The sequence below is a fragment of the Oryzias latipes genome, chromosome 18, assembly GCF_002234675.1.
Source record: "Oryzias latipes chromosome 18, ASM223467v1".
NCBI lineage: Eukaryota > Metazoa > Chordata > Actinopteri > Beloniformes > Adrianichthyidae > Oryzias > Oryzias latipes.
The window spans coordinates 21,350,025-21,377,966 of record NC_019876.2 but is presented as its reverse complement, the minus strand read 5'-3'; the positions used below and the strand labels follow the sequence as shown (position 1 = coordinate 21,377,966).

Here is a 27,942-nt window from a genome sequence, read left to right as displayed (position 1 = left end):
CACAAATCATTGAAAAAAGGTTCAGAGCACTGTCTAGTGGGTCTAGATGACCCAACTCCCATGTCAAAGTGCCCAGGATAGCACAAGGGTTAAATGAGTGTTAATAGGTTCAAGGTCATCAGGAAACACAGCGACGTAAAGGGAGTGACATTTGAAAAACAATTTATCCAGAGTAGAAAGGATCTGTGAAGACCTGTCAGAGGCGGCACGATCCAAACTTCATACTCCTGTCAGTATATGCAATAATGCTAGCCACCATGCAGCCCCCCCATCCATCCATGGGACAATTTAGAGTCAACAAATGAACTTATGCAGCCCGTTTTTGGACTGTGGGAAGGAGCTTGAGTGTCTGGAGAAAACCCACACATGCACGAGGAGAACATGCAAAATCCACACAGAAAGGTCTCAACTGGGATTCAAAGCAGGGCCTTGTTGCTGTGAGGCAAGAGTGTTTGTATTTGTTTTTTTGATCTAGTTTTTGTAGTTAACAAGAACAACATGTGACTGACTTTTGGATGAACTGCAGGAGCAGCAGAGATCCTTCAGGCCAACTTGCTGTCTTATGAAAGAACACAAAACTGCCGTTTAAAATAAATAAAAGAGCAGCTCATCATCATTTTAAAGAACTTTTTAATTCCCATTTTTTAAGCAAAGATTTTATGGTTCATTTTTGTAATAATGACATAAAAAAGATCAAACTCATTATGTATCAGCAAAAAAAAACATGAATTTTAGGAAGCAAAGACAGGAACCAAAACCTGCAGAACTCTTAAAAAACATCAAACTAGAACATAGATGCTCCATGACATGTCTTAGCTCGTGCACACACACATATGCAAATGGAGACAAGGTGTGCACTAAGCCAATTCAGTCCATTCTCTGAGCTGGAATGTCTAATAAAAAGCCGGCTGGACAGGGACATTTACACACGTGCATGTTCCAGGACTCCCTGAGGCAGATTCTACCACAGCCTCAAAGCTCCTGCTCGGCCCAGGGAGCAGAAATCTGCTTCTGATGGACTTTATCATCAAAAATAAGACAGAAACATTAACATGACGTCAGAAGTAGAACATATCAGACGGAAAAGAACCCAGTAATCAGATTACTTTGAGTTTCAAATGGAACTCTTTACACATGAGGCTGCTGTCAGACTTTATAAATCTATGTTTTTAGTCTGGTAACAGTTTTAAGCTTCAAATAAAAACAATAACAACATTTTGAACATAACAAAAGGGAATCATGAAGAAATGAACAGTCCTCTCCACAAAGTGTCGGGCTTCCATGACAAACAGGAGCCGGGAGGTGTCCGGGTGAGACAGAGACTGCTGGTGCAAATGTAAGGAGAGGAAAAGCAGGAGCGGCTCCGGAAAAAAACGCTTCCACGATTATGTAAAGGTCCAGTCAGGCTCCAGCAACTGAAACGCTCCGACATGTTCCAACATCTGTATGCAGCCAGCAGCCCAGGTCTCGAACCGCTGACCTTACTGTCACAGTGGCTCCTTCAGGCACCGTTAGGATGAAGGAAAACGTCACCCCACCCCTGCCAGTGCAGGCTTCCTGGGTGTCCAATCAGGAGTAGATGGTGATGACCTCACTTCCTCCTCCCCTGACCAGCAGGACCCGCTCCAGACCTTCAGTTAGAACCTCCAGAAACTCCATGTCTGATGTAGAGTTAAGGAGTTCCAGCAGCGACCTCATCCTCACCTTCATCACTTACAAAGTGCGGGTCACACTGAGCGTGCTCAGGAAAGCAGCAGACCCCTCCCCACATAGAAACCTGAGAACAGGGGTGTTGAACTCGATCACTCAGGGGGGCAAATTCCAAAACACGCTGAAGGTCGCGGGCTGAGCAGGATAAACCTTATTGAACACTAAAGCCAAACTTTTAAAATGTAACTTTTTGTTTAACATAAATATGAATAAAAATAGACTGAAAATATTATTATGGAATAAATCAACTTAAACCTTAAAGAAGTTATATTTTCTCTCCATATAAATATATCCTGTTAAAAATATTTAAGTTAGAAATAAAGTAAACTATTAAAGAAAAAAAAACATTGACATTTCTTTACTCCTGTCATTTTAAATGAAAAATAAACTTAAAATGTAAAAATACCAAAGATTCCACTCTCCATAACAATATATCCTGTCAAAATTACACAAATTCTAAATAGTATATGCTGCATAACAAAACAAACAAAACCTGGAAATATGAATAAAATTTGTGCTTTTATGCATTAAATCAAATTCTGTTTTCTTTGCTCTTGTGTTATTTTATCAGAGCTGGACGCTTAACATCAAGTTGGTTTGTGTGAAGTCCTCTGTTGTGGAGATTTTCAGGAGAAACGGCAGGAGATCATCAGCGAGACCGCACTTGATGATGTTTTGTTAGCTTCATCACTGAGAGGAGCTTTTCACCCAGACATGTGCAGCCAAACATGCACAAGGTTGGAGCAGCATGTAGACAGAGCTGAGGTATTTCTGCAGGAATAGAGAAAATAAACTGTGTGGCCCTGCAGCGTCCTGCTTTGCCTGCAGCGTCGTGCTTTGCCTGCAGCGTCGTGCTTTGCCTGCAGCGTCCTGCTTTGCCTGCAGCGTCGTGCTTTGCCTGCAGCGTCGTGCTTTGCCTGCAGCGTGGTGCTTTGCCTGCAGTGTCGTGCTTTGCCTGCAGCGTGGTGCTTTGCCTGCAGTGTCGTGCTTTGCCTACAGTGTCGTGCTTTGCCTGCAGCGTGGTGCTTTGCCTGCAGTGTCGTGCTTTGCCTACAGTGTCGTGCTTTGCCTGCGGTGTCGTGCTTTGCCTGCAGTGTCGTGCTTTGCCTGCAGTGTCGTGCTTTGCCTGCATCGGTTTTTAAAGGCTCTTTAATCAGAATCCACATTTTTTTTCCTGGGCATCATGTGTGCTAGCGGAAGTGTTCACCAGGGCAGCTTGAAGCGCTGCATTATGGGATCTGTAGTTGATGTCACCAGTGATACCTTTCGACGGCCAGCTGAAGTGCTGCATTATGGAATCTGTAGTGAATATGTTATCAGGGCTACATTTTGCCGGGCTATTAATAACAATAGTATAAAATTATCTTGCGGGCCAGTTATGATTACACGGCGGGCCGGATGTGGCCCACGGGCCTCGACTTTTGACAAGTGTATCAGGAGGTTCCTCTCCTTCACTGTGGGCCATCAAGAAGCTGGAAAACAACAAAGACCCTCGGCTGTCTGAAAACATGGTAATGCAGATGAAGCTTAGTTTAACCCCATCATCACAGAGGAAACAGAGACCTTCATCAGACCTTATCCTCTTCCTCAGCAGAGCCACATGTAAAGGATACAGTTCTCGTCTCCCTCTGTGTTCCTGGGGGGTCCTGGCATGTTGAGCAGGACCAGCCGAGCATCATGGGATTTGTTGACGATGACTTCGTTAAGTTTGACGGCCGTGTGCATGCGCCTGACGTTGGAATGGTCCCTGATGACAGACAAAGAAAGTGTTCAGTCCCCGTGACCGTTGTGCGTAGCCTGATGATGATGATGGGGGGCTCACGGTCTGATGCTCAGCATGTCTCTGAAGCCTTCGGGTGTGGAGCAGCCCGAGTGTGTGGCTCTGTACTGCGCGGCCTTGTCTTTGGTCCAGGTCATCTGAACGCGGCGGTTGTGCTCTGAGCTGCCACCGCTCCCCAATCGTTCCGCGACATCTGTGTCATCGTCGTCATCTGAGCCGATGCTAGTGAGGCGGAGCATCGAGTTCCGATCTTTGACCAGCTGAGCCTGTTTGAGCAGGAAACAGCAGAGCGTCACGCCTGACACAAGATGCAACATCCACCTGCCCCCCCCCCCACACACACACACACACACACACACTCCCCAACTGCTAAAATTATATAGCGCAGGACTATCTATTACCCTGGATGTGAAATCAATTCAGACACCATGTTCACTTCTAATCAATATGAGCGTTTTACGACAACTGTTTATGACTCCACTGTGTTCTGATGATGAAATGTCGATGGTTTGTGTAAAAAATCAGCTAAATGCATTTCTTTCCTCAAAAGTTGTCCAAGCACATTGCATTGAGGTCTATATTCGCCAACCCAGAGAGCATCGATGCACTCTGGTTTTTTGCAGACTTCCAGTGAATTTCTAGGTCACTGGATTTTGGAAATGTAGATTAAGACAGTGAACGCACTATGTAGTGCACTATGTAGTGAGTAAGTACACCTTTTTGTCAGCATACTCCTTAGTCAGCACGGATGTTCCCCAGCACACCTGTCTGTGTGCACAGACTCTACAGCATCAGAAATGGACTTTCTACAGGAGAGCAGGACCTGAGTTGAGGCTTCTGACCTTCAGGGGTTGAGTGGAGCAATAACAGAAAGTTGCTCAGCTATAAACGCAAACATCACCAAGTAGAAGAAAGCTGCAGCCATCTTGGCTAAAGCTCTGCAGAGATAAATTTCTTCAGAACCAATCTTGGTTTAAAAGCTCCACAGCTCCCACTGAAGCTCAGAGGCCTTCACTCCTTTTCTAAACTGCTCTACTTCACTTACGTCATCAAAACTCCAGCGCACCCTCTGAGGAGAGCAGCAGAAACAGGTGAGATAAAGGAAAGGTTTCGGTTGCTGTGCACCTGATCATCAGTGGAATGTTCTGAATCTTATGATTGTTTCACAATGAGGCTTTAGATGAAAACAAAAACTTTAGAGGCAGCTGCTTTACAGCTCAAGGATGACTTTTTTATTCAATAAACATTCCCCTTTTTCATTACAAAGTATTTAACAATATATTTAATTTCAGTAACTCCAGATGCTGATCCTCTGAAAACACTTGAACTTCTGAATGTTTTGATTTCACTCAAGGATGCTTGTTTGAGTATCCAGACAGAAACCTTGTGAATGTCTTCTCACTAAAGAAGGATCCTAACTCGCTGCAGATGAAGAAGATGAGAGGTTCAAAAACATTTGTATCACTCCTGCATGTGTGCAGAACATTCCCTAGAGCTGCCGCATTCTAACATTAATATTACGTGATGACATCATCACCTGCTGATCTGCTCAGAATTTATCCCATAAAAGTAAATTTCCAGCTGGTTGTTCTGTGCTGCATTTTCATTAATTTGCTTTGCCTCCTCTTCCTCACGCCTCGGATCAAATTGAAGGCATGTTCTGATGCACAAACGCACTTGGTTGCATCTCAGACTTACCTCCCGCTCCCGATCCGACTTGGAGAGCCGCATCTGTCTGAGCATCTGGGACCTCTGCTCCATCATCAACGTCCTTTCGTAGGTGTAGGCACTGATGTCGCTGTCATGCTGCAGACAGTTGTTTAAGCCTCAACTCTCAGATGAAAGTCAAAATACTCCACAGAGACAGAACGTACCATTTCCACCACCTCTACCTCTGCCTCAATGCGCAGGTGATAAAGGAAGGTTGCCAGGTCCTTCTTCATCTGGATGGAGTTGTCCTCCATCTGGGCCACAGTGAAGATTCTCATCCCACACTTCCTCCACACCTGAGAGCAGACAAGCCCCGAGTCAGACCAGTCTGGTTCAGGGGGATGGGGGCGTGGTGTGAGTGGGTACTCGCTTTGTGTTGACGTAAAAGGAAAGGCAGTAGCATCAGCATCCCCCCATCATGCACAATCCACCACACGTCGATGTAGCCCTCTGTGCAGGGTTCGCTGTTGGTGGGGAACAGGGAGATGTTTTTGGGGACCAGCAGGGCCAGGTGGGCGGCCGTCGTCACCCGCACTGTGTCTTAAAGAAAGAGAGGGGGCGCCGTAAGCCATTAGCCTCTCAGAGAGCGCTGCAAGATACACACTATACCCCCGACTCACTGATAAAGGTCTTCCAGGACTGTGGGTCTTCACTTTGCCTCCAGGCTTGAGGCCAGCCCATCACCACCGTGTTGGGTTTCATCCCCCCCAATCCGCTGGACTGAATCATGTGGCTGATGCCCTCTCGGGGCTTCTGCGCCACAATGCACTGACAAAAACCCTTTACACGCTCCTTTTCCATCAAGTGCCTTAGAGTCTAAGAAAACAGAGACGCTTCAGATTTTCTGAGGACTGCAGCAAACTCTTCAGAACTACTCAGAACTGAGCTAAACCTGCTCTGCTGCGAGAGACTCCCCAAAGCTCTGCAGGAAGTTTCCAGAAACCACGGTCCCGACAATGGTAAGGCCCTTCCCAGCCTTTAGCTGGCTAGCGAATGTCAGCAGCTGTGGAGACTTGACGTGGGCGTCCTCGTCCAGCTTCAGCAGCACCAACAGCTGAGGCCTGGAGACACAAACGTGAGCCAGGATACCCGACCATGTGACCCCACGCGTCCATCTCAAAAGGTCCTTACCTCCAGTTTTTGGTGTGGGGCGGACCCTCTTCCAGCCTCAGGAGGGCGTACCGGGCAGCACTGAGAGACAGGCCACGAATCCCATCCCCCCACTCCTTCTCAGCCCTGGGACACACACATGTCAGCATGAACACACAGGTATAAAGACTTGAGGAAACCCAGCAAACAGCATTCACAGAACCACATCTCCATGGCAACATACCCGTGATACTCAATGTATTTGTAGATCATCCCAGCAATCACCATGGCAACAATGGCATAATACCAGGAAGATATGAACATGAGAGCAAGGCAGATAGTCATCCCCAAAAACGACAACGTCCTGAAAAGAGAACATCGCATCAGAGCATGAGGGGGGGGATTATGTGTGTGTGCATGTGATAGTACCAGTGGTAGTAGGAGAAGCGGGGCCTCCAGTTGGGTGTCCTGAGAAGTGTCTGGAGAGCACAGGCCAGGTTCACAAACAGGTAACACATCAGGAAGAACCTGTGGGGACAGGAGCAGGACTCAGCCTCAATCACGCGTGTGTGGGCACACACACATGGACACAGAGCTAAGCCTCACATAGTAAGGATGGGGGCAACCATGTCCAGAGAGGCAATGAGGATCCCCAGCTCTGCTATCAGCGCGGTGAGGAGCAGCGCCCAAGTGGGCTCGCCGTTCGGTTTGCTGTGACCGAACACCTGAGGGAGACGTGAAACAGGAAAGGAACCAAGTAAATATGAGAGTCCATAGATCTAAGAAGTTTTTATCTGAACCTGCATGCCAACTCTGCCTTAAGCTACATTCACACCGGCCTCGACAACACATGTACAAGGAACCGCTTTCAATGAAAAGTCCATGTAAATGCACATTGCCTCACCGGAATTCTATGACAACAAGTCTTTCATATATCGGAATAGAGCTGGGAAAGGAAAAGTCTGGATTTATGAGGTTTACACCACTTAAACATTTCGCAACAAGCCTCTGTCAACTGTACAGTGCATTGCAAAAGTATTCGGCCCCTTTGAACTTTTCAACCTTTTGCCACATTTCAGGCTTCAAACATAAAGATATAAAACTGTAATTTTGTGTGAAGATTCAACAACAAGTGGGACAAAATCAGGAAATGGAACAAAATGTATTGGATATTTCAAACTTGTTTCATAAATAAAAAACTAAAATATTGGGCACGCAAAATTATTCAGCCCCTTTACCTTCAGTGCAGCAAACTCTCTCCAGATGTTCAGTGAGGATCTCTGATTGATCCAATGTTGATTTAATGATGATAAACAGAATCCACCTGTCTGTTATCAAGTCTCCGTATAAATTCACCTCCTCTGTGATAGTCTCAGAGGTCTGTTTAAAGTGCAGAGAGCATCATGAAGAACATGGAACACACCAGGCAGGTCTGAGATACTGTTGTGGAAAAATTTAAAGCTGGATTTGGATACAAAAAGATTTCCCAAGCTTTAAACATCCCAAGGAGCACTGTGCAAGTAATAAAATTAAAATGGAAGGAGGATCAGACCACCTCAAATCAACAAAGACCTGGCCGTCCATCTAAACTTTTAGCTCAAACAAGGAGAAGACTGATCAGAGATGCAGCAAAGAGGCCCATGATCACTCTGGATGAACTGCAGAGATCCAGATCAGATACAGCTGAGGTGGGAGAGTCTGTCCATAGGACAACAATCAGTCGTATACTGCACAAATCTGGCCTTTAGTGGCAAGAAAGCAATTTCTTAAAGATTTCCATAAAAAGTGTTGTTTAAAGTTTGCCACAAGCCACCTGGAAGACACACCAAACATGAAGAAGAAGGTGCTCTGGTCAGATGAAACCAAAATCAAACTTTTTGGCAACAATGCAAAACGTTTGACGTAAAAGCAACACAGCTCATCACCCTGAACACACCATCCTCACTGTCAAACATGGTATTGGCAGCATCATGGTTTGGGCTGATTTTCTTCAGCAGCAACAGGGAGGATGGTTAGAATTGATGGGAAGATGGATGGAGCCAAATACAGGACCATTCTGGAAGAAAACCTGATGGAGTCTGCAAAAGACCTGAGACTGGAACAGAGATTTGTCTTCCAAGACAATGATCCAAAATCTACAATGGATTGGTTCACAAATAAACATATCCAGGTGGTAGAATGGCCAAGTCAAAGTCCAGACCTGAATCCAATGGAGAATCCGTGGAAAGAACTGAAAACTGCTGTTCACAAAAGCTCTGCATCCAACCTCACTGAGCACGAGCTGTTTAGCAAGGAGGAATGTATGGAAGCTATTATGTGGCATAATTAAAAATAAAAGTCAAAATGAGAAATGTGTTTTCATTTTTAAAATGAAGCTGCATTTTTGACTCAAAATTAAAATGAAAAAGCAATCCGCCAAAATGCTTTTTCATTTTCTACTTCAACACCGCTTATTCTGTCACTTAAATAAAATGACAAAGAAAATGGTATTTGACATTTCATTCATTTGACAATTAAAATGAATTAACGGAAATGCTTTTTCATTTTCCAAAATGTAACTGCAACAAATGACACAATTAAAATGAAAAATCAATACTTCAAAATACGTTTTCCTTTTCTACTTAAAAACCGTTTATTCTGTGTCATAATTAAAACGAAAATGCAAAGAGGGGATTGCATTTTCATTTTAACATCCACCCTGCGAATCGTGTCGCATGATTCAATTGGACTTCCAGAGGGGAGGCGGGGCGATGACGTCATTGCTCTCTCCGTGTGTCCGGCTGCTAAGGGACACATGCTAGGAGCAGTGTAGCTTTGTGTTAGTGGCAGAGGAGAGGGTTTTGTGATGGTTGTGCTCTCCTGATGTTTGTACACAGCTTCCCAGGACTACGTAGCAGCATTTTTGTCTTATGCGGTCCTCCTTCGGACGCACCGCGGTTCGTCGAAACTTCCCCACTAGCTAGCTTTGTCTTCAGACCGGAAGTAATTTGAAGTATTGATTTTTAATTTTAATTTTGATTCATTTGATGCAGTTACATTTTGAAAATGAAAAAGCATTTCTGTTAATCCATTTTAATTGTCAAATTAGACATTGCTACACATTTACCAGAGAACTTTTTGAAATGAAATGTCAAATACCAATTTCCTTTTAATTAATCATTTTAATTAAGTGACAGAATAAGCAGTGTTGAAGAAGAAAATGAAAAGGCATTTTGGCGGATTGATTTTTCATTTTAATTTTGAGTCAAAAAATGCAGCTTCATTTTGAAAATGAAAAAGCATTTCTGGTTTTGACTTATGCTACACAAATGCCTTCATAGGACTAGGCAAACATTTCAGTCTCTTGATGTGCAAAACTGATAGAGACATACCCCAAGCGACAGCTGTAATCATAGAAAAAGGTGGCGCTACAAAGTTTTAACTTAATTTTGCATGGCCAATTGTTTAGCTTTTTATTTGTAAAACAAGTTTGAAATATCCAATAAATTTCATTTCACTTCATGATTTTGTCCCACTTGTTGATTCTTCACAGAAAAATTACAGTTTTATATGTTTATGTTTGAAACCTGAAATGTGGCAAATGATTGAAAGGTTCAAGGGGGCCGAATACTTTTGCAAGGCACTGTAGGTGGCGGACATGTGCTAGTATTAGGTAGCGATACTTTAGTGTGAACACTATGGGCTAAATGCGTGTTCAATTATGTGTTCTTGAATGCACTTCACACGCTGGTGTGAATGCAGCTTCAGAGTGCATTAAGTCTTTGAGTTTTGAATGAAGTGCAGGTCTGACCCTGAGGAAAGGGATGATGTTGTCCTTGGCGATGGCCTGCAAAAGTCTGGGAGCGCCGGTCAGAGACTGCAGGCCAGCGCCGCATGTCGAGAAGAAGGAGCCAATCACAATGACCCAGGGAGTGGGCCATGCCAGAGTCCCCACCACCAGCTCCCCCCCCACAGAGTCTCCAAACCTGCAGCAGAAATAGAAGCAGTCAGACTGTGAGCAGGAGGGTAGCAGCAGCAAGAGACCAGCAGCACTGACTTGTCTCTGAGGACCACGCCGTCGATGCAGGCGCCGAACAGAACCACGCTGCTCAAATCTGGACTGGCACTAAGGAAAACAACCAAGACAAACGTAATCAAGAAAAAACAATCAGAACTTCATCCAAGGATACAGACGATGGACGTGGTGAGGATGGCAAAGATGGTTCCGATGGGAATTGAGCGCTGAGCATCCTTCAGATCCCCGGAGCGATTGGAGCCAGCCATGATTCCTTAGGAGAAGAGCAGTTCTTAAAACCAACACCTCTGACAGGAAAACCAATGGAAATTTCTCCAATTCATTTAGTCAAAATAAACATTCAAAACGTCTCTTTTGCCACTTTGGCCAGAGGTAAAGGCTGCACCTGTGACAGACGGGAAGAAGATTCCCACTAGAAGTGTGAAGGAGGTGGTGATGTCCACGAAGACATACGGGAGCTGAATGGAAGCAGGATGAGAGGCCTGAACGGAGGACAGGGAGCTCTTCTCCACCACAGCTCCCTTGGTGAGGTAGGAGCTCCACAGGTTCTCTACCAAGACAGACGGGATAATCACCTGCAAACTTCCCTACATCTCTGAGCACGCTCAGGTACAGAGAAGGAGAACTATCTTCTTAACTATTTCTTTATTGTGCAAAACATCAAAGATGTATTAAATACAAATAAATGTTATACATGTCAATCTCATCCTTTAATTTTTTTCTCTGCTCAGAACATCTTAAACCTTTGAGACCAGAACATTTTCATGTTTTCTCAGGGTGAAGGGTAGGGCTGGATGTCACCAATAATCCCCAGAATCCATTCGATTTTGATTCATGAGAGCCTGAATCAATCGATTCACAATTCTTTCGATTCCTTTGATCCACTTGATTTGATTCAAATCAATTTTGAATTTACAGAGTTTACAGTTCACATACTGTAAAAGTTATTAGTGAAATAATAAACCAAGGACATTGTTACCATCATACAGTGTTACATGGTTTCTCAAACAGAGACGCTCTAACAAAGAAGCTGCACTTTAGTTAATTCAGCTGAAATCCTCTAAATCTCAACCCTCACTCATTTTCGCTGGTGTTCCTCAAGGTTGTGTTCTCGCCCCCCTCCTCTTTATTACCCACCTCCTTTCTAGCAGTTTTACACCATGATTTTTTCAAAGCTTGATCTTTGAAATCTCACAAAATCTCACAAAATCTCACAAAAGTTGCGTTAGGTCATCGCAAAAGATCGATCTCTACTTTTATGGATCGATTATCTAATTTTCAAACTTGGATCGCAGATTAGTAAAAACACTTCATAAAACATCCATTTATGATTAATACAGCACTTTTAAAAGAATAATAATGGTCTGATATGAAAACTAAATGATGCTCAGTTCAGATTCATGGATGTTTACTCCAAATAAATGTAGTTTCTTTCATTTTTTAATTTCTATATTTCCTATTTCAGACTTTTTACTTTTACATTTGTCTTTTTTTATGCAACAAAAAAAGTGATTTGTTTTAATTAAATTCAGGAATGTTTTTTACACCAAAGCAAGCATTTCCTTTAATTTCTCTATTTAATAATCAAGTTTGACATTTGTTCACCTCAATCATACTTTCATGAAAATTGATTTTACAACAGAATAAAATTGAATTTTAAATGGAAAGTTGAAATAATATTTCAATAAAATTTAAATTTTAGGACAAGTTCTGATTTTGTCAGGATTTTAATATACAGATAATGAGTAAAGACTAGATCTGTTTCCTTTTTAATCAAACAATTTGTGAAAGAAGGAATCTTTTTTAACAATTATTTATAATATGTGATGAAAATATCAACTATTTAAAAAAGCATAATTGTTTATAATGATGAAGGATCTTTTTTTGTCCAGATGTTTTCTCACGTCAACTGAATTTCTTGTTGAACTGTTTCGTTTCTTGTCCAAATTGACTTCTTCAGTCTGAGGTGAAGTTGGTCAGGATGTTATCCTTTGTCCTGCTTCTTCTACATAAAAGCAGTCATCAACATCCTTTCAAAACCTTTGGTTTGTAAAGCGCCATTAGGAATACAGTGCTATTACTTTTGAACTTATGGTTTATATAAATAAAAAAATAAGAATTCCCATTGGAAACGGATGGGAGTCTATCAAAAACTACTAAAGGTAATGTTATGTAGCTAGGTGACCAATGACTTCAAATCTCCCACAGGCTACTTGTAAATTGTAGAAAAAACTTTAATGAAATTGTTCACAAATTTGCTAAAAATTGGAGCGATTTGTGTCTCATTGGACCGAAACATTCTTACTGTGAAATAAACTATAGGAATTCTAAATTTTGTTTCCCCACTGTTGCTTTTAGCTAACAGATTAACTTAAGAGCCCACCATACCTGTAATTATCCCGCTTGCCAGCCCTGGGATGCCCTGAATCTGGGAGAATTGGTTGTTGGTGAAGTACTCATCACAGGTTGCGTTCAGATCCCGGCTTTGACAGAAATGCCCCCAGAGATCTGTGGTCTGGTTCTCGGCTGCAGGTTCACGGGTGGGGGGCGAGGCCGGCTCCACTGTGCTGTTTTCTGACAGGGAGATAGAACATTTAGGAGGACGGTTTTTTGGTGGTTCCTGACAGAATGAGACTTGAACACACCGAAGCCGAGGCTAAAGTTGCCTTCAGGTCTCTCTACTTCTTCTCTGTGCAGTTCTGAGATGATCTTCTCACAGTGGTGGTCTGCAACATAGTGGCCGTTGATGGTCCTGTTCCCCAACATGCACACTCTGTAGAAACAAAGTAGCTGTAAGGTCAAGCTGTGAGAATCCATACGTCTTCCTAGAAATACTCACGGGAAATGTGGCTCCTTAAAGGCTGAGACCAGCGCTCCAACATAAATGGAGATGATGGAAATGATGACGCACGCCAGGAAGACTGACGCCAGCTTGTTCACATATTTGACACCCACAAAGACCAGCAGGGACATGAGGAGGAGGCAGATGCTGCCGTACAAACGCATGTTGTTCAGCATGGCTCCCCCGTCGCCGTGAAAGACGGCCGCCTTAGGCACAATGTACAACTGGAAGTGGAGAAAGAGAGTTGAGACTGGATCAGAGAGAGGAAATTGAAAACCTGATTTCTGTTGGTCAAACGCTGATGAAAAACAATAGATTGTTCAGGACTCCAGCACTATAACTCTCCTGCATGAAAGAGTTGCTCCTGCAGGAATGTCAAACTATTGTGTTAATCGCAATGAATTAATTGCAGACAAATTAGCCTGTTTTTTCCCATTGTGTCAATCTCACTTTCATTTTATAACTAATCAATTTTATGTAAGGGATAATTTCTGACAAGGTGTATGTTTTCATAAATTAAAGGACAAAGCGAGCCCTGATCGCGCAAGACATGCTTTTCCTTAAAGTCCATTTATTTCTGATAATGCACTCCTCGAGGGGCATTATTCTGCTAATACCAAAGAAATAAATATAAAAAATCAATTATTAGTACTTTAATCTTGTTATTTTTCGATTGTTGGTGTCTCATCTCCTCCTCCTTATTATGTCTTCTCTCTTTTGTTTTCTGCTGCATCACAGTCTTCAAAATGATCAAATTCAGCAAACAGAATAAAGAAAACAAAAAACATGCATGTCTTTTCTACTGTCTTGCTTTGCGTTAACCTGTGGAATAATGTATGCAAACATATATTATGTTATTGATAAGACATTTGTGGTCAGTTTTTTTGGGGGGATTGCATAGAAACGTGTTTTTTGATGTGTTAAATTAGAACACTATGGACCTGAAGTTTTTTTTTCTTGAAAGTTGGAGGCTGAAAAACATCCAACGTGGTGATGCAAAAGCAAAAGCTGAAAGTGTGTTATAATAAAAAAAATCATAAAGCCCTTTATAAAATAAATTTTGATCTTTTACTGTGCACTATGTCCCAAATTCGGATAAAAAATACTTCAAAATTAGGCTTTTCACACCTAGTCATTAGGTTAGATTAAAAAGAGATGAATTAGATCATGGCTGCTCACTCCTGGTCCTCGAGATCTACCACCCTGCCGTTTTCCAGCTCTCCCTGCACTGCTTGTTACTGATTACCTGGACCAGGTGTGTTCATTCAATCAGAATGTGGAGACATTGGATTGAGCTAATCAGCAGCTAGCAGGGCTTGGAGATCTGGAAAAAATTCAGAATGGTAGATCTCGAGGACCAGGAATAAGCAGCTTTGAATTAGATGAATTAATTACTGGTCATTTTTAATTCATTACAAAAATATGAATCCTCTGACAGCACTAGTTTCTGACCCTCTCATGTCCTCATCCAGCAGCAAACCTGTGGACACACTCTGCAGAGCCTCATTGCTGCACGCTAACACAAACAGAACATCCGCACCCACCAGCAGGATCTCAATGGCTCCCAGGATGTACATGGATCCAGCGAAGGTGGTGCCCAGGTAAAAGCACAGCCCCACAGCGCCCCCAAACTCTGGACCCAGAGAGCGGCTGATCATGAAGTAGGAACCCCCGGCTGCAAAGGGAAGAAGATGAAATGGAAAGAAAAGGGGATGGGGAAAAGATAAAAGAAACATGACAGGAGCGTGAAAAAGAAAGAAAGATGATGGATGAGCGGACGTGAAGACAGAGACGGATGGACAGTTAGTGACATGATGAGAGGAGGTGAAGGAGGAAAGCACCTGAGAGACGTCATGCTTTGCTTGAAGAAATAAGCATGATGATGCTCTGTAGCGAGGTTATTCCACAAAAACAAGATTTCATCTTTTTTTTTTTTTTACCATAAAGCTTCATTACAGATGAAACGCTTCTGTGGAGCACAGAAACACAGGGACTTCGCCTCCTCACTCTGTAAACGCTCACCTTTTTCAAAACCAATGCTTTTAAGGTCTCAAATCTTTTCTCAGAAAGACTGGGACACGAGAGTCACAAACACTCTGCTTCACGTCTCTGCTGTGAAGCCGAGGAGAAGGATCTGCTTCCACATGCACTCTGAAGAAAGATGGTTTCAAAGTTTGAATGTGAAGAGTGAGGGGGACAGACAGGGGGAGGCACAGGACACACAAAAACATCCCCGGTTAGAAAAAACGAGGCCTTTAGAAGATGTGATGGAAAACTGGGAATGTGGCCTAAAGAATTCCAGAGAGAACAAAGAATATAACTTAAAAGGGAGGATAATCATTAACAGAATTCGACGTCTGTTTTTATTATCGACATCTTCTTAGTTGCAATTTTTAAATACAGTGTTCCCTCGTGTAGTTGAGTTCTAAAAATAACCTGCGATAAGTGAAATCTGGGAAGTAAGATTATAGATGTTTAACGCCTGTAGAACTCATCACTGCACACTTTCTACACTTTTCTCAGACACAAACATTTTTATACTTTTCTCTCTTGTTTCAACTCTAAAAGCTTCAAACCTTCATTGAAAAAGAGTCCAGTATTATTAAAACAAAGATCTGCTTGCGATCAAAGATCTATGTATTTGAGAACCTAAACCCATGCTGTACCAGAGGCACATCACAGAGGTCTACAGCCAATCAGAGCAGAAAACACAGTGGGCTACAAAAAAAAATGTGTGCGAAATTGCTCTGAAAAGAATCTGCAAGAGATGGACCATGCTACAGCAGGGAACACTGCAAATCTGTATTTTTAACTCATTTTGGCATGTTTTTATAAATGAATTAATTTGCAGTTTACTAATCTCCTATTACAACTGCATTTTTACCATACTGTCCTTTTTTCTATTTGAAAAAGGTCTATTTTATCAAGCAAAAGCTATCCTGACATTAGATCACATAAAGGTATTTTGACAGCCTTGATCACAAGTGCACAAACTAAAGGTTTAGAGCGGTAAACAAGGTTTCAGCAGGAATCAGAAAACCCCCTTTAATCCTATGAAAAGATGAATGCCTTCAAAGTTGGGGAAGATGACTCTACAGGCCTCAGCAGGTGTCAGAATCAAAATCAGAATACTTTATTTATCCCAGGAGGAAATTGCATTTACAGTAGGACTCCTGTCACCCAGTTTCTACACAGTCAGATGTAGAATAGAGAGAGAAAGCCATTTAAAATACAGTCAATTGCAAATTTGCAGAGTTCAAAATATAAATGTGCAACAAGAAATATACTCCAGCCTCATGCCCTTTTTTTTTAAAGGAGTGGGAACCTGCTTCAAAACAAAACCAATTTGTGATTCCTTTAGCAGGTCTGCAACAGAAAATTACAAATGAAAGTCAAAACTGAAGCTGGACAATATTCTCCTGAATCCTCGTCAAGTTTCAATGTTAAAAATCATAAAAGTACAGAAACATTCAGAAATGTAAAAAGGGGAGAACATGTCCAGCTGTAAGATTTGATGATATCAAATATTTCATCATAAACACTTACATGGAAAGAAATTAAGTTTTATTGTTGTGTAGGACATTGCGTCTGTCTAGGTAATCAGATTACAGCATGCTTTTTCTCCAGCAGCTTGGGTTTATAAGCCTAAAATCTGATTTTCCAAAGCCTGCAAGGAACATTTATGAAGTTTCTGCCTCATTACATCAATATGATAGGAAATATTTCAGAAAACGCATCCTGAATATTTGTTTGTGTTTTATTCTAATTTACATTGTAATCTGATTACTGTGAAGGACATGATCCAACAGTCTCCACCCACTATGAGTCAGTGCAGCCTGTAACTGCCCTCCCTTTATCTTCTATTACACAGTCGAGAGATCCAGAGCTTGAATCCTATAAGCCACTCAAAAATAAAAATGCTGCTGATGAACTTCTGAATCAAATAGGAAGTTTCCTCATCTGTGAATTCCAGCTGAATCAGCAGGAAACAGCCTCAAATTCTGTGTGTTTAAGCAGTTTCTCCCGCCTGACACCACAATGTAATCTGTCATGATGTCTGATTGTGTGTTAGTTTGATTCCTCGCAGCATTAAGGAAGAGAATTATGGAAAGCTCAGTTTGTTCCTCTGCTAGCGTGGCTGCAGGAACATGTAGGGATGGAATCAGAAACAGGAAGCTGTTCCTGCTTCTTGTCAGAGAGCAGCAGCCGGACAAATGTTGGCCGTTTCTTTATGGGTGGCTTTTGAATGAAACAATCTGGAGGGTATGGGCAGCAAAATTATTGAATATCTTTGCCCCCCCACCATTTGTCTTAAGTTACTCTTTCAATAATGCTTGTAACACCTCAAGAGTGCGGATGTGCTTCTTCTCACACAACAGCGATTTCAGTACCTGGAACGACTCCGTTGGTTGCTATGGCGCTCATGGAGATGGCGGTCAGCATCGTCTGTGGAGCAGAGACGAGGAGGAGGCGGCGTGAGAGAGCTTCACCTCTGTGTGAGGTGAAGAAGATGAGCAGCACTCACGCAGCAGCAGCAGACGAAGACGATGCAGAGCGCCTGCAGCACACCGGCCGTTCCCACCACCCAGGTCAGCCGCAGGAACAAGATGACCCCAAAAATGTTTTGCAGGCAGGGCAGATAGACACCCATGAAGGTTCCCATCTGAGGAGACTGGAGGAAGACAGCAGCAGCACAGTGAAGAGCTGCTCACGCCTTTGTTTGCTCTTTTTAAACTAAAAGCAGGCCTGTGGTGTAAGACACGCATCTGTGTTTTGTTTCAGTCTTCCACACTAACTGTGTCAGTATGTGGGACAGCTCAGGTCTGCTCTAAAGCACCCAAACAGACTCATGTGAGGCGCTTCCAGTCTGGGTCACCGACTTTCAAACTGTGCTTCTGTTCCTGTATGTTGGATTGCTAACAGCTCCAGATGAGAGTCCATCAAGCAGCTCAGCTACACTAAAAACATTGTTGCCACCTTGCTGGGTTTCTTCTTCTCGCCAATGCTCTCGGCCTCCTCGTGCTCTTTGGCCCCCTGCGTCAGATTGGTGTAATTTGCCAGACGGCTGAGCAGAGAAGAAACTTTGGGCCGGGTGTCCATCTCCTCCTGTTGGAGAAAGAGACATGAAGGAATAAATCGGGTCTCCGTCCAAACAGATGAGAAGAAAATGAGACACAGAAGGGAACCAGCAGCTCCAAGAGGACTGCATCTCTGAAACTAACTAGTGTTTGGCATTTTTCTGTTTGCTCTAGGAAAACTTCAGCAAAATCATTCAAAAACTAAGACATATCAAATCAGAATAACAGAAGCCTACGTGAAATGTCTCACACTGTTTAACCAAGAACTTTAAAACATTTTTAGCCAAAAAATAACCGGCTCCAAAAAAGACTTGAAGGCCCACTAGGATGAAAATGGTGTTTTTAACATGTTCTTGTGGTCCTGAAGGCATATATACAGACAATTAAGCTCAAAATTGCATTTCTAAGAATTTCTTTGCTCAAACCTTGTGAATAAGGAGCAGATGTTTGAAAAGGGGCTTAGCTGAGACATAAAAAATACACAAGGAGGGCCACAAGCTCCCTGCTCCAAGCACTCAGCAACAGGGAGGGGGGGGGGGGGGGGGGGGGCACTCAGTATCAACAGTCCCACCCACAACTTAGAAGTAAATTTCTAATGAACTAGTATTTCAGATTCTGAAAGTCTTTTGGTGTTTGGTCAGCATCAGAGACCAGAATCCCCAGAATTCATGTTCACACCTCAAACAGGGCCAGATTTCTGTCGTAGAAGTCGTCGTCGTCCATGCAGTGTGTGTTGTTGATGTAAACATTGGAGATCTTGGAGTGTCCATCGCCTGCAGGGACAGAAGCAACCTTAAACAGAGGCTGACCTCTGAAGCACAGACGGAACATCAAACAGTGGAGATCGTCTTCATCTCTGTGGCCTTGAAGGGTCACGCTGCTCTCAGGTTTTGGCTCACTTCAGCTCTGGCTCACGAGAAACAGAATTTGAGTCAGCACCTCTCCTCTACGCTGACTCGAGCAAACTAGACTGCACCACAGTTTCAGAAATGAGGAAGGAAAAAAGGAGGCCTGGATGGTTCAGCAGAACACTGCCTGACTGATGCGAGAAGGAAGACCCACCCAGCTTGGTTCCAAAATAAAAGTCATGCAATGACATAGCTGATGGAAAACATTTTGTTTTGCTGTATTATTCACCTGCACTGGGAATATGTCTCTACTGCAGCGGTCGTCAGGACCCACTGTTTTCCGTCTTCCCCAGCCGGCTATAATGACTGTCAGTAAAAAGTCTCTACAAAGGCTAATGAAGAACTGAATAGCAGTAAAAATCTTCAGGAAATGTTTTACGACCCAAATCATCAGGGATCAGGGTTAGGAAACACTGCAGGATATTCTTAGTGGAGAAGTCGTCCTTGTCAGCAAAAGGGAACCCATCAAGCACATCTTCAGGGACAGAGGTTTTACTAAAAAGGATTCACACCAAGAAACCTTCCCTATAAACCTGAACGAGCTGAAGGATGACGGGAACCTTGACGGTTGGTATAGACAGATGGCAGATTTGCCCGCCGTTGCTCTGACCATCTTCTCGCACAGACCCGGGGTGCAGCCGTTTTGGGACGTTCCCGCAGACTGAGGTCGGCGCTCCACTGAGCCGACCAGCTGAGCCAGTTCAGTTAGAGCAGCTAGTTAACCATGTCTGTGTGCAGTCTTATCAGAAGCTCTAGGTTTCCTAAATAAATCTTTGTGAATGTATGTGTGTGCACATGTGTGACAGACTGTCAACGGGTGTGTCTATGTCTGAGTCTGTCAGTACTTGTCTGTCATGTGAAGGTGTGGCAAAGCGTCTGAACATGTGTAGGTGTGTGCTTATCTGTGTGTCAGGGTGCGTAAGCCTAGGTGTGTGTTTGTCATTGTATGTGATGTATGGTCAATGGCGTATACTTGTACAGGGCTTGACTACCTTCCTTGAAGGCCCAAAGTGCTTTACAGTCACAAACCCATTCACACACTAATGACAATTCCGCTATGAAGCCAGCCTATAACCACCAGAACCAAGGTGGGGTTCAGTGTCTTCGACTCATGGGAGCGCAGAGCGGGAACCGAACCTGCGATCTTTCAATGAGGGGTTGACCGCTCTACCTCTACAGCACGAGTGAATGGGGAGGGTGTGCATTTATGTGCGTGTGTTTTTGCGCTTTTGTAAGTGACTGAGTATTAATGCAAGTACGTGTGTGTGTGTGTGTGTGTGTAGGTTATAATAATAATAATGGTTTAGATTTATCTGCACTTTTCCATGTGCTGAAAACGATTACAGTGTAACTCCATTATTCACTCAGTCCTCATTCATGCTTGGTGATGGTAGCTACTGGTGTAGCCACAGCTGCCCTGGGGCAGACTGACAAGGGCGTGGCTGCCAGTACGCGCCTATGGTCCCTCTGACCATCATACACATTCACACACCAGTGGAGCCACACTGGAAGCAAGGAGGGGGAAGTGTCTTGCCCAAGAACACAACAAGAGTTGACTGGGGGGAGCGGGGATCGAACCAACTGAGCCGCTGTTGACCATAAGTAGGTAAGTAGGTGTGTGTGTTTGTGTGTGTGTTCTCTGACTCAGGCACAGATCTGGGTTGTTCTCTGCTTCAGCTGAGTCATCTACTCTCACACTTCCTCCTTCCCTGGTGGGGTGGGGGGTGTCTGTCTCACAACAGTCTGAACTCCATCCGATTATCTCTGTCCATGTCTATTTATAGAAGCTAATGGAGAAGTTGGGGCATCTTCAGCAGCGTGTAAGCGCTTAAGGGGATCAGAGGAGCTCACAGTTCCATCTCTCCATACTTCCAGCTCCTGGTTGAAGCCACTGATCCAGAGGCTGCTCCAACATACGTCTAGCCTTTGCTTATGCTAGCTGTGCACGTCGGCGGAGTGCACGAGCACATCTGTAGCTGCTGGTGTGAAAACTGCTTCACTGTTCAGCATCTGCTTCATAAAACGATGCAACTGAATTTGTGCTGATTCTCTGAAATCTGACATACTTTTCAGCAGTTTACTGAATCTGTTCTGTAAACCTTAAAACCAAAAGGTTGAAAACACCAAATACTCAGAATCTTATTGGTATTCCCTTTAAAGCACAAGCCAATAGAAAAAAGTAAATATATTTTGTGCATCCATCTAGGTTGACATTCACTCATCCAATCATTTTCACTGAAAACAAAATGTTTTTTTAAATCAGTTTAATGTCGCTGACAGTTTTTTGAGGTTTATGTCCATTTTAATGTGAGATTAACCTTTGATCAGCCCCCCCCCCCCGCAGTGAATGAGTGTGTCACCTTGCTCTATGCTGCTGCGCTCAGGTGTGTCGGCCCCTCCTCCTCCTGTGGCGGCGCCCCCCGACGCCTCGCTCTGCAGGTCACTTCTGTTGACGCTCTCCCTGGAGCCGAAGCGCACGCGAGCCCCCGAGCGGGAGCTGACATCAGGCGACGTGTCCGACAGCCCCGGGAGGTCCTCCGTCTTGGTGGGTGTCACAGTGAAGCGCACTGAAGCCATGGCTGCCCTTTAGTCAGGAGTGGGGGAAGAAAGGTGCAGTGTGGGGTGCAGAGGGAGGGGGTCGCAGGGAAGAAGGACCTGAGCTGAGCTGAGCTGAGCTAAGCTATCCTCTGGTTGATGCTATGGTAGCAGAGGCCTCTATGACTCCCCCTCCTGATCCTGCAGCTCCCCATTGAACACTATGATTGCCCCCACCCACTCACATTAAAGAACGGCCACAACAGGCCTCTCTGTGAGAGGGAAATGGAACTGGGGGTACAAAAATCTTTAAACACCGATCCTATATTTCTGCATTCAATTAGTTTTCCTGCAGCACTTTCACACTGTTATGACCCAGCAGCAGACAGAGAGAGGGGGGAGGGGGGGGACAAAAAAATAAATGGATAAATATTCACAGAACATACAGCAACTTAATTTCAACAGAAGGGTTATCTGCATCAGAAGATAGCATTCCTTCAGGAAAAGGTTCTTCTTTGACCGAACAGCAATGACCCTAAACACATCATCTCACCAACTGAGCGTGATGTCACCCATAGAAAATGGCTCACTTCCAGCTTCAATGAAATGAAGTCAATTCCGATTCCATTGTCCCCCCCCCCCCCCCCCCCAACCAGAAATTGACAGTGATTGGTCCAAGTCAGTCTGAGTCCAAATTTGTATGGCAGCTGCTTTCGCCCATCAGTGGTGAGCTTGTTCGAAGGCCACATAAATAATTTAATCATTAAGCTTTTACTTCAGGAAATCAGTGACATCATCTTTACCCTTAAATAAAAATAAAAAAAGTAGTGAGCAGGGTGTCCAAATTGTTTGCACTAGAAAGTCCAGTAATGTGCAGTTTTTAGTAGTTAGGGAGTAGGGAAGCTATTGGGACACAGCGCTAATAAGTATGAACATTTTAAATAGGTATTTATGAATCCATTGTTTTCTGAGGAGGAAAACTTGGATGGTTTATAAAAAATACATTTACAAACATTTTTTTCACATAAAAAATCGCAATGCATTGTGGTCTATATTGGCCAATCTATTGAGCATCGATGCACACTAGTTTTGCAGAGACTTCTGGAAAGTTTCTAGGGCACTCGATTTTGGAATTGTAGATTCAGACAGCCCAAAAAGATGGCAAATGCATTAAATAGTGCACTATGTAGTGAGTACGGAAGGAATTCGTACACAGCCTATGGGATTCTGGCTTCTTTGAGCCAGTGGGTACTTTCTATTTGAAGTGCCAGAGGGGAGAGGTCACTCAGTCCAGTTATTATTTAGCAGCTAATGGACTGTATACAAACAGTTTATTCAACACGATTTCCTTCTCTTATTTCTAAATTTTTCTTTAATCCTTCATTAAAGGAAATGGCGCATCAGCAGTAAACATCTGAACATCCTTTGCTGTGTCTTTTACATGAACGTGTTTCTGTCATTACGTGTGTGGAGCTTCATGGAAGCAGCAGGAGCAGGTTGATGCACGTTTTTCTGTAAAATCCTCTGTGAAGACAGAAGCCCCTCCTAACCTGCTGACCCTTATTTAGCAAACAGCACCGTCACGTTTGTGGACACGCCGTCACTACGCCGTCATTACGCCGTCACTCCAGCCCAGCTGCTCTACCAGCTCAGTCCAGCCTCATTCAGCCTCTCATCCTGTGAGTAAAAAGGTCAGGGCAAGTACCTTCATAACTTCAGCTATTATTGAATTATTGAAGGAGAGCGGTTGGTTTGTTCTAACAGATCAGCAGATGTTCAAACAGGCTAAAGCACAGTTAAGATGAATGGATTGAACTGAATTTTTAAACGTTTTTGCTTGGATTCATGTTTTTCGGGTGGTCTGTGCCGCGCCAAGTAACGACAATTTAAATTTAAATGAAACAGCACTGAATGAAATGACGCGAGGAGTTCAAGACATACAGGAGCTTGAAAGTGACCTAATTAACCCTGACAGATGACAAAGCTGAGCGCCTGTTTTGGATTTTCACAAAAAGATGAAGTAAAAAAGCCATTAGTGGCATAGAGACTGAAGTTTCAGATTTGACATGATTCAGTAAAATATCAGTTCATCTTACAAATCAAAGTTTATAAAAAACTGTTTATGCAAATGTGAAAGGCTGGCTTTAAACAAATCAGATTATATCAATCTTTACATACAGTGGTGGACAAAATTGTTGGTACCCCTCAGTTAAAGAAAGAAAGTCCACAATGCTCACTGAAAAGACTTGAAACGTTCAAAAGTAACAATAAATTAAGATTTGTATAAAATTAAATAATCAAAATCAGCCATTACTTTTGAGGTGTTGATTAACAGAATTATTTAAAAAAAACAAACTAATGAAATAGGGCTGGACAAAAATGATGGTACCTCCATAACTTAATATTTTGTTGCACAACCTTTTGAGGCAATCACTGCAATTAAACGGTTTCTGTATTTGTCAATGACCCTTCTGGACCTGTCCACAGGTATTTTGGCCCACTCCTCATGAACAAACTGCTCCAGTTGTCTCAGGTTTGACGGGTGTCTTCTCCAATTGGCATGTTTCAGCTCTTTCCATAGATGTTCAATGGGATTCAGATCTGGGCTCATAGAAGGCCACTTCAGAATATTCCAACACTTTCTCTTAGCCATTCTTGGGGGTGTTTGGTTGTGTGTTTTGGATCGTTGTCCTGTTGGAAGACCCATGACCTGCGACTGAGACCAAGCTTTCTGACACTAGGCAGCACATTTCTATCCAGAATGCCTTGATAATCTTGAGATTTCATTTGACCTTGCACAACTTCAAGACACCCTGTGCCAGATGCAGCAAAGCAGCCCCAAAACAGAACTGAGCCTCCTCCATGTTTCACAGTAGGGACAGTGTTCTTTTGGTTGTATGCTTCATTTTTGAGTCTACGAACATAGACCTGATGTGCCTTACCAAAAAGCTCCAGTTTTGTCTCATCTGTCCAAAGGACATTTTCCCAGAAGCTTTGTGGCTTGTCAACATTCATTTTTGCAAATTCCAGTCTGGCTTTTTTATGATTTCCTTTCAACAGTGGTGTCCTCCTTGGTCGTCTCCCATGAAGTCCACTCTGGCTCAAACAACGACGAATGGTGCGATCTGACACTGATGTACCTTGATCTAGGAGTTCACCTTTAATGTTTTTTGGAGGTTGTTCTGGGTTCTTTGGATACAGTTCCAACTATCCGTCTCCTCAATTTGTCATCAATTTTCCCCTTACGGCCACGTCCAGGGAGGTTGGCTACTGTTCCGTGGGTCTTAAACTTCTGAATAATATGTGCCACTGTCGTCACAGGAACTTCAAGCTACTTAGAGATGGCTTTATAGCCTTTACCTTTACGATGTTTGTCTATAATTTTGTTTCTAATGTCCTGGGACAATTCTCTCCTTGGCTTTCTGTTGTCCATGTTCAGTGTGGTACACACCTTTTCACCAAACAGCAACGTGACTATTTGTCTCCCTTTAAATAGGCAGACTGACTGATTATGGGTTGGAAAACAGCTGTGATGTCAAATAAAGGACATACCTGAGTTCATCATGACCCCCTGGGCAATTAGTTCTCAGTCTTTTATGGAGGTACCATCATTTTTGTCCAGCCCTATTTCATTAGTTTGTTTTTTTAAATCATTATGTTAATCAACAACTCAAAAGTAATGGCTGATTTTGATTATTTAACTTTCAAAAAATTTTAATTTATTGTTACTTTTGAAGGTTTCAAGTCATTTCAGTGAGCATTGGGGACTTTCTTTAACTGAGGGGTAACAACAATTTTGTCCACCAGTGTAGAAGGTCTTCACAGGAATGGATGAAAATACCAAGAAGTTTTTTTTTTCAGGCAAAAAAACAACTTCTCTGTTAGGTTTATTGTGGGCATGTATCCTTTTATAGACCCTTTTCATTTTAAATCACAAATTCTGTGAAAACTGTTGTTGATAATCAAGTATATTTGGATTTAGAAAGATTTTCAAAAGGCAAATCTATTGTTCCTATAATCCAGACATGTTCAAAATCCAGCCCACATTCTAATTTCTACCAGCCCGCAGGTTCCTGTTTTAAAATCAACAATATCATCCCCCAGCACTTTGTAAAAACTGGGTGTATGACTATGTGATTGCGACTGGACGTATTTCAATGTTAGTCGTAGTAAACCAGTGACAACACCGTCCTGGGACCCTTCTGTGAAACATTCTATATCATTTTCAAAATCTCAACACTAAACAAAATGAACAGATGTGTCTCTGTTATTAAAACCAGTGTTTTGTTATTTTCCTGTTCACATGATTTACATTTAGATGTTTACAGTGAATAATATGTAACATCTAATGTGAACCCAGATTTACTGTCCACAAACATTTATTTCTTTTCCCAGACCTTTTTCTTCGTATTATTGTTCGTCTTCGTGGAATTATGACATTCATAATAATTTGGGTAAAAATATATTTACACATATTTCTGTTCTGTTAGGAAATGAAATGTATCCATTGCAAAATATTTTCATTATCCGACAGTTTGTTTGTACTTCATAATATTATAAGGGTTGAAAGAATGCAGAGTAAATGATTGGCCTTGTGCATTTTGACCTGACCATATCTGGCCGTCTATATTGAAGGTTTGAACACCCCTGCTTTCATCTGATTCAACCTAATCAAAGAATATGAAAGAAGAATATGTCTCCAGTGACCTTAGCAACCACTAATTCCTACAAAGACTGACAGAAAAACTGGTTTAGCCTGAACAACAGTCCAGAAAAGTCAAAGGACTAGACTTGTGGATTTCGTGCTTCTCATCTAAGGTGAGGATGGATTTTTTTATCCCAGCCTGAGCTGAAACACACTGACTGGACCGTGAATGCAGACATTGATTTGAACTATTTTCTGCTGCATTTTGTCAGTCTATGAGTCCAATGGCATTTCTTATCATAACCACCTTCATCTGTCGCAACTATTTCCGGTCTGAGATGCTCCCAAATGCTGTCATAGGGATAAACGCATCGCTTTTTGAACCATCTTTCTTTTGTTTTGACGCAGATGTTCGTCTGTCACGCGCCTGCTCCTCTGGCGTAACAGCTGTAAACAAACAGCTGCTACAAAGGTTTGACACCCCCCACCCCCACCCCTCTCGATGGGTCTTTCTCATCGAGCAGGTGAGTCAAATTAAGGAGCTCGTGCCCTCTTGGGAGCCACTTAAGTTACCGTGGAAGTGAAAATCAGACCCAAAGAGTGACGCTGCAATGATTCTGGTTTGAACCGGTCAGAATCCAGTCCCGGAGCCGGTTATGGGGCTTCATGGGAAGATGTGTAATTGTAAGCCCCCCCAAAAAATAAGCTGCGGCATCCGTCTGACTCTGAGGCTGCGGTTATTTTTACTGAAACCGGACAAACCCAGACCAGAGGCGCGCTCGCGGAGGTAAATGGAGGGAAGGAAATTAGCTTCTTTGTGCAAAGTGGCTAATTAACGTCGTTTTAACGAGGAGAGCGCGAAGCCGCGAGCCTCTGCGCCAAGAAAGCAGCCGCTGCAGTGCAGTGAGTGAGCCAAAGCTAACCTTAGCTGCGTCTCTGATAAACTGTCACCCCCCGTGGATACTCCGGGCGCTTCTTCCCGCTGAAACCCCGCATGTTCCCATCCCGCAGAAACTCGCACCTGTGCCAGGGTTCGGATGGGGATCTGACAGCGCTCCGTCTCATCCAGGAACATCTGGCTCCTCTCCCGGTTTTCCGGCACTTCTTTCCTCTTGGTCCAGAAAAGAAGCACTCCAGTGCGCCCGTCAGGTCCTAAATTCCTTCCCCCGCTCTGCGAACAACGTACGCATGCGCAACAGTTATGAAGTACCTTAAGGCTCTTGGGAAATGTAGTGTGACTAGCCAGTAGCCACAACGACAAATCCCTCAGGAAATATTTAGCAAGAGTGAGAAACCCAAAACTGATATTAATTAAAGCAAGTTAAAAAAATCAAGTAATTGAAACAGTTTAAAAATTAATCTTGTTCTTTAGTCAATACTGATGTGTGAAATAAAGCTGAGTGACAATAATAGAAATGTAAGAGCAACAGGAAATCTAGTTAACTAAAAATAATGGTACCTTTTTTGTTTAATGTCCATGACGTAGACAGGTGGATGTGTGCAGTAGCTGCAATATTGTCATAATTGTATCAATCCAGGGTAACAAAGGAGCAGAGTCAAAAGGCAATGCTCTTGATTCACTGGTGAGTCCATGTTCCTATCCTCACCTATGGTCATAAACCTTGGCTCA

The 27,942-nt window shown here is 43.0% G+C and overlaps 1 protein-coding gene across 4 annotated transcripts; it reads right to left on the bottom strand.

Moving 5' to 3' along the window:
- Positions 1-603: 603 nt before the first annotated feature.
- LOC101160765 (solute carrier family 12 member 6) lies at positions 604-27,515 on the bottom strand. Of its 4 annotated transcripts, none has more exons than XM_011487651.3 (27): positions 27,236-27,515; positions 21,493-22,032; positions 18,903-18,997; positions 18,124-18,252; positions 17,672-17,818; positions 17,538-17,592; positions 14,691-14,821; positions 13,144-13,370; positions 12,950-13,077; positions 12,693-12,878; positions 10,690-10,854; positions 10,459-10,557; positions 10,326-10,383; positions 10,080-10,254; positions 6,896-7,014; positions 6,719-6,817; positions 6,534-6,653; positions 6,332-6,436; positions 6,093-6,261; positions 5,821-6,016; positions 5,571-5,740; positions 5,365-5,496; positions 5,189-5,296; positions 4,536-4,559; positions 3,533-3,756; positions 3,324-3,457; positions 604-1,661 (listed from the first exon to the last, which is right to left on the bottom strand). In XM_011487651.3, the coding sequence occupies exons 2-27, from the start codon at positions 21,707-21,709 to the stop codon at positions 1,570-1,572; spliced, it is 3,504 nt and encodes a 1,167-aa protein (XP_011485953.1). In that variant the 5' UTR covers positions 21,710-22,032; positions 27,236-27,515; the 3' UTR covers positions 604-1,569. The 4 variants fall into 4 exon arrangements, with proteins under 4 accessions (XP_011485953.1, XP_011485952.1, XP_011485954.1 ...); XM_011487650.3 differs by having other exon boundaries at positions 27,334-27,515; XM_011487652.3 differs by lacking the exon at positions 4,536-4,559 and having other exon boundaries at positions 27,334-27,513.
- Positions 27,516-27,942: the final 427 nt, after the last annotated feature.